Source organism: Panthera uncia, chromosome D4 (genome assembly GCF_023721935.1).
Source record: "Panthera uncia isolate 11264 chromosome D4, Puncia_PCG_1.0, whole genome shotgun sequence".
Lineage (NCBI taxonomy): Eukaryota > Metazoa > Chordata > Mammalia > Carnivora > Felidae > Panthera > Panthera uncia.
Window position 1 is genome coordinate 89,364,886 of NC_064807.1, and position 12,351 is coordinate 89,377,236.

At 63.3% G+C, this 12,351-nt stretch overlaps 1 protein-coding gene across 2 annotated transcripts in view; it reads left to right on the forward strand.

The window, feature by feature from the left end:
• Positions 1-12,351, forward strand: part of VAV2 (vav guanine nucleotide exchange factor 2) — a 167,065-nt gene that overhangs the window by 103,497 nt on the left and 51,217 nt on the right. For both annotated transcript variants that reach the window (XM_049630993.1, XM_049630984.1), the window contains exon 4: positions 3,469-3,537. In XM_049630993.1, coding sequence (XP_049486950.1) covers positions 3,469-3,537 — 69 coding nt within the window. The remainder of the gene's footprint in view (positions 1-3,468; positions 3,538-12,351) is intronic.

The window sequence follows — 12,351 nt, forward strand, 5'->3', positions numbered from 1 at the left end:
GCCCAAGTCTCAATGCCCAGGTCCCACCACCCAGGTCCCACTGCCCAGGTCTCACGGCCCAGGTCCCACTGCCCAGGTCTCACGGTCCAGGTCCCACCACCCAGGTCCCACAGCCTAGGTCCCACGGTCCAGGTCCCACGGCCCAGGTCCCATGGCCCAGGTCTCACGGCCCAAGTCCCACCACCCAGGTCCCACAGCTCAGGTCCCACGGCCCAAGTCTCACATCCCAGGTCCCACGGCCCAGGTCTCACGGCCCAGGTCCCACAGCGCAGGTCCCACAGCCCAGGTCTCACATCCCAGGTCCCACCGCCCAGGTCTCACGGCCCAGGTCCCACTGCCCAGGTCCCACGGCCCAGGTCTCACGGCCCAGGTCCCACCGCCCAGGTCCCACGGCCCTCACCACAGCACAGGAGGATGTGAAGCTAACTGGTCCTCCTGTGTCAGAGACCCGGAACCTGCTTCTCAAGGAGGGTGTTCTGTCTGGAGGTCCTCTCTTTGGCTGTTTTGGGCTTTGTCTTATAAAGCAAATCTGGCTGCCCACTGCTCAGGTCCTTCCCAGAAGGCAAACCTGAACCATCTGCCTGAGCTCCTGGAGTCCCAGCCGGCATGGACCTGAGCCCACCACGTTCAGCTCCAGGACCCCCAGGGCGTAGTCTGCCCCCCTTTCGGACCACGCATCCTCTCCCCATGGACCTGTAGGCACATGGGGGGCACGTGTCATGCCCTTAGAGGCCATAGTTTTTTAGCAGATTCTTGGAGAAGTCCTGAGGACGAAGACCAGAGCCTGATGTCTTGATTCCAGAGCTAGATTCAAGCTGCACCTTCTCCCTGGAGCTCAGAGCAGGTGCCCAGGAAGTACCAGTGAATGAATGAAGGAGAACGAAGCAGGAGGATTTAGAAACGGAAGTCGGGCCCTCGTCCGTTCTTTGTTCAGGGGTTTCGGTTCAGGCCCCCTTAGGGTGCCCTGTTTTCAGTGTCCCCTGTCTCTAGCTGGTGACCCCCTGTGCCCCTAGCACCGGGGCTGTGATTGTCCTGGGCGAGATGGGGCCATGCTGGATGCGGACATTGTACTTGGGGCGGGGGGAGGTGTCATCTGAGGGGGGTTCCTCCGGAAGCAGCGGTGCGCACCTGTCACTGCCTGTCCCCGGGAGGGGGGTGTGCTGGGTGGGGAAGCCTGGTGGGGTGGAGGAGACATCGCCTGACGCTTCTGGCCCGGCCATCCCCTCTATCCCCTTGGTGGTCCAGGTGGGAAACTTGGCTTCCCAGAAGCTGGGCACCGGGAAATGTGGTCTCAGGAAGGGCCCGATGGGACGAGAGGATCCCAGCCTGCCCCGATAGGCTGGCGGGGGGGGGGGGGGGGGGCTCGCCATCATTTCTGTGCTTCCGTCTCATTTCCTCCTCTTAAAGCGCACACGGGCTCTACTGTTATACTGTTAACGTCTGGATGTCTCGTTGAGCTGGGAGGGGGATGGGGGGCAGATGCGGCCCGGGGGATCTGGGTCGTCAACTGGTGCCTGAGGCAGAAGGGACAGAGCACTGGGGCAGAGTGCCCACCCAGTCGCCCCTGCTCCAGCCCCGCCCGAGCTTTAAGGCACAGCTGGGACGTAGCCCCAGAAGCAGCTCAGGTGCTCTCTGTGTAAATGGGCGTCCCCAGTGTTAGACCAGGGTCAGTGCTGCGGGGTCACGACTCGTGGGTGACGTGAACACCCGTGCGTGGTTTCTCATAAGCTCCCGACGGGGCTTTCCCGCATCTAATTCACCGCTGCCCTTTGTTGTTGTTTCCCGGGGCAAAGAGCAGCTCGAGAGCACGTGACATCTGTCCGTCGTCCACCCATTCGTCCGTCTGCCCGTCCGTCTGTCCATGCCTTTCTAGTGCCAGGCTCTGTGCTGGGCGGACGTGCACCCGGGCTGAGAGCGTGGTCAGATCTTCCCACCTGAGGTGGGGCTTGAGTTGAACCTTGAAGGGAGCTCGGCTTCAGGGGGACGGGCTGGGGCAGGGGACGGAGGGCAGAGGGCGCGCACGAGGGCTGGGGGCAGGGCGGACGGGGGTAAGGCCGCCCCCACCCTGGGTACTCCTGTCTCAGGGCCAGCCCCCCGTGGCCAGGTGGCCGCCCCTCCCTCTCCTGCTCTGGCCCACCCTGGCCGTCGCCGGTCTTTGGCTGTGGCAGAAATGAAATGAACTTTCGCAGCCCCGTTCTTGAGGGGGTTTGTGGCCCGGGACGGGGACGTTAGAATAAAAGAAGCAGATTCTGTTCTGCCCAGGTGGACACCTGGGTGCTGAGGACCACAGCCGGCCCTGCCCCCGCTGACTGCCCCCCCTGCTCTCCTAGATGCAGTTTGGGAAGACAGTTGGTAGGGACCCTGGGGGTCCCCCCCCCAAGTACGGAACTATGAGAAAATAAAGGGCCTCAAGTCCAGATAAGCTTGGGACTCACGGCCCACTCTGTCTGCTGGACAGATGTGAGAGGCCGTGACAAGGCCCGCAGCAGAGAAGCACAAACCCCCGGCCCCCGCCAGGAACTCTGTCCCACACCCTCCAAAAATCAGGGGTTCACCACCTCCAAAATCAGCCTTCAGATTCAACGGTGTCAAGATCTCTCTCACCCTTGTCTGGAGGAGTTTCATTGGAAGAGTGGATGCAAGTTGAAGGGACAGAGAGGAGGTGATGGGGGGGCTGTCGGTAGAGACAGATGGACTGTTCCTGAGGCACAAGGCCGAGGGAGGGGAACGTGGCAGGTGCTGGGGGTCCGGGGTGTGGCACCAAGGGGCTGCGTACCCAGGGGGTGACCCAGGAGGGAGGGAGCATCGGTGTGGCCATCGAGAAGACATTAAAGAGACTGCCGTGCTCCTCTTGGGGCTCCTCCCCTCGTGGCTCCCTTTCCAGAAGGGAGGCAGGGCCTTTGGGAAGGCAGCGGGGACAGGAGGACACGCTGTGGCCCCGAGCCAGGCCCCGGGGCGCGGGCGAGCACCAGCCTTCTTACAGGCCACGGCGCGTGCCCAGCGTGATGGGCAGCCTCCCACACGGCACGCTGGTCCTCGCCCCTGTCCCTATTCCAGAAGCTCCCCCGTCCCCACCAGAATCCCGTCCTTCGTCCTGTCCTCCGGGAGGATGACGCTGACAGTCCTTCCGGCCGGTGCTAACCACGAGGGCGCCCGGAGAGCCCCAGCGCTGTCACACCGGTGAAGGCTCCCTGCCGTCCCTGACGCTGTTCCCTCATTTGCCAACAGGGCCGCGGGGGCCCATGGAGAGTGACCGACCACCAGTGTCCCAGGGCCAAGCTGGGCACGGCCGTGCTCACCCCTGACGCCTCCACCTGGCTGGTCCCGATGCACGTGCCACCGTCGTGCGGACCCTGCTTCTTCCGCGACAGCAGACGGAAGCCCCGCGTTGCAGACCCGTGGGGGATTTGAGGCTGGGCGCCCGGCGGGCCGTACAGACCTGCTCACCCCTCTCTCGTCTCTCCACAGGCCCTTTCCCTCGGAGGAGACCGCGGAAAACGACGATGATGTCTATCGCAGCCTGGAGGAGCTGGCGGAGTAAGGAACCGGCAGGGAGGGGCGGGTCGGGGCCAGGGAAGTCTCGCCCGGCTGCCCTGCCCAGGGCCTCTCTGCTCGGGCTCCCCCAGGCCAGAGTGAGAACTCGGGCCTCTGTGAGAGCTCAGACGGATGAGCACATCTTCACTTCATGCCCCCCTCCGGGTTCTGGAGGCCTCCCGGCTCCCGCCGGCCGTGGGGAGAGCTGGTGTTTCCAGAAGCTGGGGCCCCTGGAGCACAGGCTACAAGCAGAGGCTGTTTGTGGGCTCAGGGCTGTCTCGCGGCCCGATGGGGGTGGGCGAGGGGCTGAGACCAGGTCACCTGAAGCCACAGGGAGCGTCCACTCCCTGCTCCGTGGCCCCGCCCTTGCATTGCTCTGTGTCTGCTTCCGGCCCGGCCCCCCTGTCCCGGGGACCCCAGGGACCAGCTAGGAGCCCCGGGGTGGTGGCTCTTCGTGAGGAGGTGGTCCGGCCCTGCAGGGCCAGCTGTGGCCGAGGGTCACGCGGCTGCTGCTCAGAGAAGGGGGCGGGCAGCTTCCCCGAGGAGGGGCCGTGGGGTGGGGGAGCTGGGGTGCCCCGACCGCGGGTGAGGAGGCCCGACAAGCGATGGGCCCGCCCAGTCCCTGGGGTGGCGGCTGGTGGCTTCTGCCCCGGCCGGCCCCCTGCCCTTCCCAGCTCCTGCCGGCTGACTGCGCCCCTCTTTCCCCTTCGGTAGCAGACATCGCCTTGTCCAGGGGACTCCCCATCTCTCTCCCCTCCTCTTACAACAGACTGAACCCGAAATCCAGTGAGCACAAGAGCCGGGGTCTGTCGTGCGCCTGCCGCGTGGGGGCCCTGTGTTTGTCCCCCTCGCTCGCATGTGGGGCTGCCTCTAGGGTGAGGGGCGTGGCCCATGTTTTTGCAGGATTCCCACGGATGTAAGCGATCTGAGTCACCCAAAAACCAGCGTGTCAGCACCATGCTGGTGGCCCAGCCTCATGGGACTCTGTGAAGGAAACACCTCGCCGGCCTGTGGGAGCAGCGTTCCCCCCCCCCAGCCCACCTTCCTGAAGCTGGGCTGGTCCCCGGGGCCCTGGGGGGACGCCACAGTGAAGTGTGGGGCTCCTGGGGGCGCCTGGTTGGCCCCATTCGGGTTAGAGGTCTGGAGAGTGCCCTGAAGGAGGCAAGCAGAGGTCAGGGCCCACACGAGTCACATCCAGGTCCTGGACCACCCCCCCTCCCCTGGATGCCACTGGTCACCCTGACCGGTCTCAGGAATCGCAGAGGGACTTGGCTGTCGACTGCACCCCGCCGGCTTCTTGGGGTGCCGGCTTGAGTGAGAGGCTGCTCCCCCGACCCTGTAAAGGGTGGGGAAACCGAGCCTCAGAGAGGCACGGCTGGAGGGAGGGCCCCCTGGGGGTGAGGGCCCAGCCCATCCCCCGTCTCCCACCTGCTGATGGCAGGCCCCCTTGCTGCTCGACTCAGGGTTACAACTGTCTCGCCCTCCCTTCCTGGCTTTTCCTGCCTTGGAGGTCCTTCTCTGCCACATCTGGGCCTAAGCGTCCCCCACTTGGGGAAGCCTCTCGTACCCACCCCACCGACCCCACAGGGCACCCACAGTCCTGTTTGCCTTTGGGCCGTCCGTGGGGTGCATCACGGTTGGACGGTGAAATGTCCGTCTTCCGTAGACTGGAAGGTTCTGCGGTCAGACTCTGTGTCTCTTCCATGCCCCCCACCTTCTGCCCCCAGCTGCACACGCCTCCCGCACGCGGTGTGACTGCAAGTCCCGAGCGGTAACGACAGTTCTGGTGGGGGGGTGCCCCTTTGCGGGGCCAGGCACTGCTGGGGCTTCACCTCCTTAGGAAGTCTCTGTGAGGTCCGCGCTGTGGGCTCCCCATGTCACAGACAAGGAGGTAAAGCCCGGAGCCTGAGAGCCCCGTCCAGCGCCGAGGGGGTGGGGTCCTCATCTGTCCCTTCTCCAAAGTCACCAATGTGAGGCGGAGGGTCTGTGCCCTCCGGAAACATCCCCCCCGTGGTCAGCAGAGACTGAGGGCTCCAGCAGGAGCTGGCCGCGTGCGGCCCAGGCCAGGCAGGAAACACATCCTCAGACCAGCCGGGGACCCCCCCCCCCCCCCCCCGCCAGGATTCCTGCCTATCTCTGATGGCTGGCTTTGCATGTTCAGTGTCGAGGGTTCCTGTGCGCGAAGTCCGGCGGCAGCCCTGGGGTGCCCGTGGCCGCCCTTCCCCGCCCCGCTGCCCCCCGACCTCCAGAACCAAACACGGGATGCGATCCCTGTCCCACAGAAAAGCCGGTGCGGGGGACGCCTGGCCTTGCGCAGTTCAGCAGGGTGGCTCTGTGACATTAAGAGCGGACCTCCTCAGTCCACTGAGCTCCTCGTGAACGCAGTTGCTGCCAACGAAAGTCGTAGGTCCCAGGGGCAGGTTGACCCTGTGTCTTTAACTTGAGGTTTGGTCCCAGCTTCTAGTTTAATCAATTTTTCTTGCTCCTTTCCCCCCCTTCTCCTTTCACCGAGAAGCACGTTTTCCTCGCATCTCGTCTCTGCGGGCTCGGGATCGATGTGGATCCGTTATGGCAGTTGGCAAGACCCAAGCCGACCTGCCGTTTCCTACCTGGCCCTGCTGGGGACGGCAGGTGGCCACGCGTCCTCCGGGCTGGAGCCGGGGCAGTGGCTCGGGTCCGTCCTGACAGTGGCGGGGAGCAGGCGGTGACATTTGGAGTGGAGCCGGCTAATTCCTTGCCTTGGGCTCTGGGCCAGGTGTCCGAAGCGATGATCTCCTTGTGCTGCTGAAGGGCCTCCCGGCCGCCCGACCGCAGACGCTTGGCCGCTGTTCGAGGTTGTCAGAGAACCCGGCGTGGTTCTCGGGGCGCGGGTGAGGGGCCGCCATGTGTGCGTGGCCCCGTGTACGGCTTTCATTCCGTCGGTCAGCCACGTACGTGTTCAGTGGTCCACCGAACACAAGCGCTCCCTGTGTGTCAGCTCGGGGCCAGGAGCTGGAAGCACAAAGGGGAGGGAGACCCAGCTCCTGCCTCCGGGACCCCGGGTTCGGCAGAGGGTGGCGTCACTTACGAGCTAATGGGCCATTTTGGGGTCAGCGTGGTGAGGGTGGCAAGAGGGGCGAACCTGCCCCTGGCATTGCTGGAGGCAAGACGGGGGCCTCCCGTGTGCGGCCTTTGGGAATACTCACTGGGGGTGTCCAGAACCTTCACTGTCCCCGGTGTCCCCAGGAGGTTCTCCGCGGCGAGAGCCCCCTTCTGGGCCCCCTGGAACAGGTGCATCAACTGTGTGGGAGAATCTGTCCGTCCGACGGGCCTGGGAGCCTCGGCTCTGGCGCCTACTTGCGTGGTCTTTCCAAGTTACCCGCCTCTGTGCCTCGGTTTCCCTCTGTGTACCACGCGGTGATGTTGCGGGTGGCGCCGCGCCCCGGGGGCACACCGCGAGCCCCCCCGCCCCCCGTCTGCCCGTTTCACCAAGATTGTGGCTTTTTTCCCCCAGTTTCCAGATGGCTGTGGCAGTACTGTCCGGGAGAATGAGGACACAGCCACACGCACGACTGACCGCAGAGTTTCCAGTAGCCGCATCGAAACAGAAAAAGGCGGCGTTAATTCCAAGAACGTGTCTTTAACCCCACGGGTCCAAAGTGTGTGGTCAGCGAGACCGATCGTCAGGCAGCTTGCCTTCTCTCGTGCCGCACAAAGTCCAGGCTGGTGCGTGTTAGACGCTGACGGCACAGCTCAGTTTACGGGGCCGCGTCGGTGAGCTCGCAGCCACGTGTGGCCGGTGGCCCCTGTGAGCTCAGCACGGGTCGCGGACCCAGCACGTGGCTCCAGGAGCCGGTGCGGAGCCCTCCCCACGTTTGCACGGACGGTCGTCGTGCTCTCAAGCGCTCTGAGCTCACTTTCGAGATCCCTGAATAACGTGTAATCAAATGATAGAGCAGCTTGTTGCAAAAATAAACACAAAATGTTGCCACTCGAATGGCCTGTTTCCAGCTCCCGGGGCGCCATCACTGACCGCGGGGCCGGGGGCTGTGCTCTCGGGGTCCCCCACCCCACATTCGGACACGGCAGCTTCGGGATTTGGAAGTGCACGTTCCCTGCGCTTTGGGACTAGGAGCGTGTGGAGCGTTTTCTTGGCCCAAAGGAGGCGAGGGGGGGGTGGCTGGGTCACAGCCACGGGACACCCCGGCTCTGCTCAGCGGCCCTGCCTGAGGGAATGGGGGTGGGAGGCAGGGACGGCGTGTCAAGCCCCACGGTGACAGATGGCGGGCCAGCCACCCGGGAGATGTGCGGGAGGGTGAGGCCGAGGTGCCCTGACATGTGCGGGCTCCCACTGGAAGGGCTGTCCTCCTGCCCCCGCCGGCCGCCTCCTGAGCCCCTGGGACAGGAGCTCGGAGAGATCACCGGCGCGGGGCCTTGGGCTCCTTCTCTGCTGTCCCCCGGGACTCGGGACCGGGCTCTGGCTTTGCTCGGTGACTTTCCCTGTCCTTTCCAGGGGCCTCCGTTGCCCCAGTGACTTGGTGCCGTTAACTCCCGCCGTGTTGGCGAGCCCCTGCTCGTTCCAGCCCGAGAGGAGCAGCGAAGGCGCTGTTCTGTCTTACTTGGGACACGTTAAATCCTTCTCAGGGCCTCAGTTTCCCCACCTCCGAGATGAAAGCAGCCGGCTGGTGTGCAGGTCCGTTGGAGCCCGAAGGAGCCACGGCTCTGTGACCGAGGACCCCCCATGCTCAGCCCCTCGTCGCTTCCCTGGGGGTGGTAGTGACTTCCAGACGTAAACAAACGTAACTGTGGTAGGGACAGAATTTACCCGAAAACGTATAGCTGCGTGCTTTGCCGAATCCTAAAATCACTTTGCGGCTTTCAACGTGTCATGTTGGCATCATTGGGATAATTTTTTTTAATGTTAACTTATTTATTTTTGAGAGAGAGACAGAGTACAAGCAGGGGAGAGGCAGAGAGAGAGAGGGAGACACAGAATCCGAAGCAGGTTCCAGGCTGAGCTGTCAGCACAGAGCCCGACACGCATGGGTCTCGAACCCATGAACCATGAGGTCATGACCTGAGCCAAAGTTGGATGCTTAACCGACTGAGCCACCTGGGTGCCCCAGGGGATCATTTTTTTAAGTGTTTATTTATTTATTTTGAGAGAGAGAGAGAGAGAGAGGGAGAGAGAATCCTGAGCAGGCTGCATGCTGTCAAGTCAGAGCCTGACTCGGGGCTCAAACTCATCAACCATGAGTCATGATCTGAGCCGAAATGAACAGTCGGACGCTCAACCGCCTGAGCCCCGCTGGTGCCCCTGGGGTAATTTTTTAAGATGTGTAAAATGTAGGCGTGTCCCAAGTTGATGCTCCTTCAATGACACGAGGATGTCTTTTGCAGCAGGGTCTTTCCCGTCCTCGGGAGGAAGGTGGGGCACACAGGGGTGGGGGGCAGACGCTGTGCTTCTCCTGCCCCACCCTCAGGTGCCCCTGTGGGCAGGGGATAAGAACAGTCGCTGTGCCCGACCGTGACCTTCACCCGAGTGACAGTGCATCCCCACCCTCCGTCCTCGCCCGTCCGCCTCTCCCAGCCACAAAGAAAGCTTATTCGAAACCTGTCCCCAGTTCACGGACGTTCAAGCCACCTGCGTGAAAGTTCCGTGTCTCGTGGACAGACCTGCACGTGTGGGGACGCCCACCTTGTGTCGGGGGTGGGGGCGTGAGCTTGGGGACGTCTGCTGTTCACCCCAGAGGATGGCTTTTCCAGAGGGGACAAGCTTGGAAACAGACTATGTAGGAACAGTCCCGTTAAAAACAAATAGCAGTCCCCAGCCCTGTGGGGCAGCCCCTCCCCAGCCCCTGTCCCCTGTGGAGGACCCGGAAGAACAGCCCCACAGTCTGGAGGAGGTCGAGGCAAAGCCCCCCCAGGGTGGACGTGTGGGTGGACGCCCTCCTGGGTCATCCTGGGAGGCCGCTGTCCTTAGGCTCACAACAGGAGGCCGGCTGGAGGGGGCGGGGGTGGGCGGGCGGGTCTGTGCAGGTGTCTCACTGCCCCAGGGCACCTTCCAGACCTCAGTGCCCTGGCTGTGGGCTGGGGAGGCGGTGACAGCCGGACACAGCCCTCTTTCGACAAGGCCGCCTTCCGTGCTGGCCGAGCCTCCTCTCACCTGGCCGTTCGGGCTTCCTTTGCACGACTGTGTGCCGGGCACGTGCGGCCCCAGCCGGGGTCTCCGGGGCAGCACGTGGCACCTCAGACCCTGCGGAGGGTCTCCCCGTGCTCCTGTGAGCTCCGTGAGGCCTGGCCAAGCGGAGGGTGCGAAGCCATCATCCCTGGGGTACACGCCGGGTCTGTTCCCACGCGCAGCCCCGCAGGTGGGTCCTGGAGCCTTCTCTCTGGACGCAGAGAAGAGAGGCAAAGGTGCCCGGATGCAGCGACTAGAGGGCAGAGGTTCGACTTGAACCAGGTCCCACCCCGAGGGCCACGGGCCTCACCGCCTTCCCTGCCCCAGGGCCGTCTGACAGAGCCCCCCTTGGACCTGCTGTTGTGACTCCCGCCGAGCTATCCAGGTTCCGTCCACGGGGCCCAGGACACTGGGAGGGCTTCTTGGAGGAGGTGTTGCTGGAAGTACACCTTGAGGGAGGGAGCATAGGATTTGCTGGCGTGTGATTTAAGAAACCTTCCCCCACCCCCACCAGGCTGGTTACCGCCTCGTGTTGGGCCAGGGTCCTGGGAGCATCTGGGTCTCAGCCGTGTCCGTCTGTCACTTAAGAATTGAGGGCTGGCAGTCCTGTCCCCAAAGTCACCCTGTCTGAATGTGTGGCCCGGTGGTGGGACAGGCAGCACTGGGGCCCTGGCCTCTCTCTCCTGCCCCTGTGGTCTGGACAAGCCGCCTGATGCCCCCCCCCCCCCCCCGGCCCTTCCAGAGCTGGGCAGAGGGCAGTCCGTCTGAGCCCTGCCCGGTAAACAGGCTCCAGTCCCTTCCTGTCATTCTGGTGACAGAGACGACTGGCCACAGCTGGCGAGACTGGCCGCCCAGCGCCGTGCTCCCCGCAGCTCTGAGGTTTCCTGCTCTGCCCCCAGAACACCTCGGTCTCTCCGTGCACGGGCCTGAGCTGCCCTGGCTGGCCTGGGCCTTCGGTGGCCTTGCAGCCCTGCTCCCCGACCCCAGCACTTCGGGAAAGAAGTCTGCTCATGCTCTATGCTGAAGCGGGCCGGGGGGCCCTTATCAGTGAGTGCCGCCCAGCTGCCCCATTGCCACCCTGCCCTGCTAGAGACTCATGTATGCAGGCCAGCGGATAGAACACAGGCTTCTGTGAATTTCTGTTTTTAATACCTCATTAGGCCCGGTCTTTTCAGGACCAAGGCGGTCATAGCGCTTCCGTGGCCTGATTTAACAGTCTCTGCAGGTGGGGAGGCCAGTGCAGAAGGAAAGCTTTCGAGATGTGAATATTCAGCTTGGTCCCAGAAGGAAGCAGGGACCAGCTGGGCTTGGCCGGAAGGAGAGGTTCACCTTCTGTCTAACAAGGGCCTTTCTCAATCACTTTCTTGATAGTGTCTTCTGGGACGCCATGGGTATTAAAGACTAGGCCTCTTTGACATTATGTCTCTTGTGTTCAATCATGCCTGACACAACGAATAGGCCTAACATCCTGGATCGCATCATAAAAAGTCCTGTCGTGTGGAGGTACCTGCTGTCCCCGATTACAAAACTGCATCCCGCAAAACCCAGCCTAGAGGTCACCTCCTCCAAGAAGCCACCCTGACTTTACTCGGCTGAATGAAGTCCTTCTTCCCTACAAGATTAAAAACCACACCAGGATTTCTTTGTCACCGTGTTGTCGTGGCCTCCCCGTGTTTGTCCCCCACCCCTGGAAGCGAGCTCCCCTTCAAGGGCGGGCAGCTTGACCTGAGCCCTGCACGCTGGCACAGAGAACGTGCCGGGTGGTAGTGGGGGGGGGGGGTCCCGAGCCTTTGCTCTTTCCGCTCTGGGGACCGGAGCGCAGTCCCCAAGTGCTAGGCCCTGGTCTTTCACAACACTGCAAAGTGGGGGGTCCTGCCCCCATTCTGCAGTTGAAGAGATGAAGGCTCAGAGAGGGTAGGTGGCTTGGCTGTGGTCACACAGCACACTTGACATGAGCAAAGTGGGGATTGAAACCCTGAGCCATGTGCTGCTGTGGCCCAGGACCTTCCTCTGGCTTCCCCTTATGACCCAGCTCAGGGGGTGGGGATGCTTTTGTATCCCTGGAAAAGAGAGAGAGCTTCGGTCGAGAGCACAGTGCTGGTGAACTGGGCTTCCCCTGGGAGCCTGGGAGCCGTGGTCTCGTCTTCGTGTGCTCCTACGTGGCTTGGCAACCTTGGGGGACTGTCTCGCCCTCTCTGGGCCCTGGCTTCCCCACCTGTGGGAACGGCAGCGTCTCCCACGCAGGTTGGGGTGAGGGTCTGCCGAAGGCGCGCAGGCCGGCCTTCCTCGCGCGGGAGCAGCGTCTGGTCCCTTGTCTGTCTGTCTGTCTGTCCCTACAAGCAGCCGTGCAGCCCACAGCTCGGAGGCCCCCTCTCTCTGCTGCCCGGCGCAAACCGGGGTCAGGAAGTGTCCGATTCGATTTCCAAGTAACAAGTTCAGGATGGCTCGGGATCCCTGCTTCCCAGCATCAGACCGCCCGGGGCTGGCGCACCTCCGCGCCTGTCAGCAGTGTTTTATGTCCGCGTAAACACGCGGGCTCGCCCGGGGCGGATGGCAGAGAGTTTGTTCGCCGTTCTTTGATTTTCCTCAGGCGGCGGGGGCGGCGGGGGCCTCTCGGAGCAGCTGACTTTCTGTAACAAAATCGGGGCGGGCGGGCC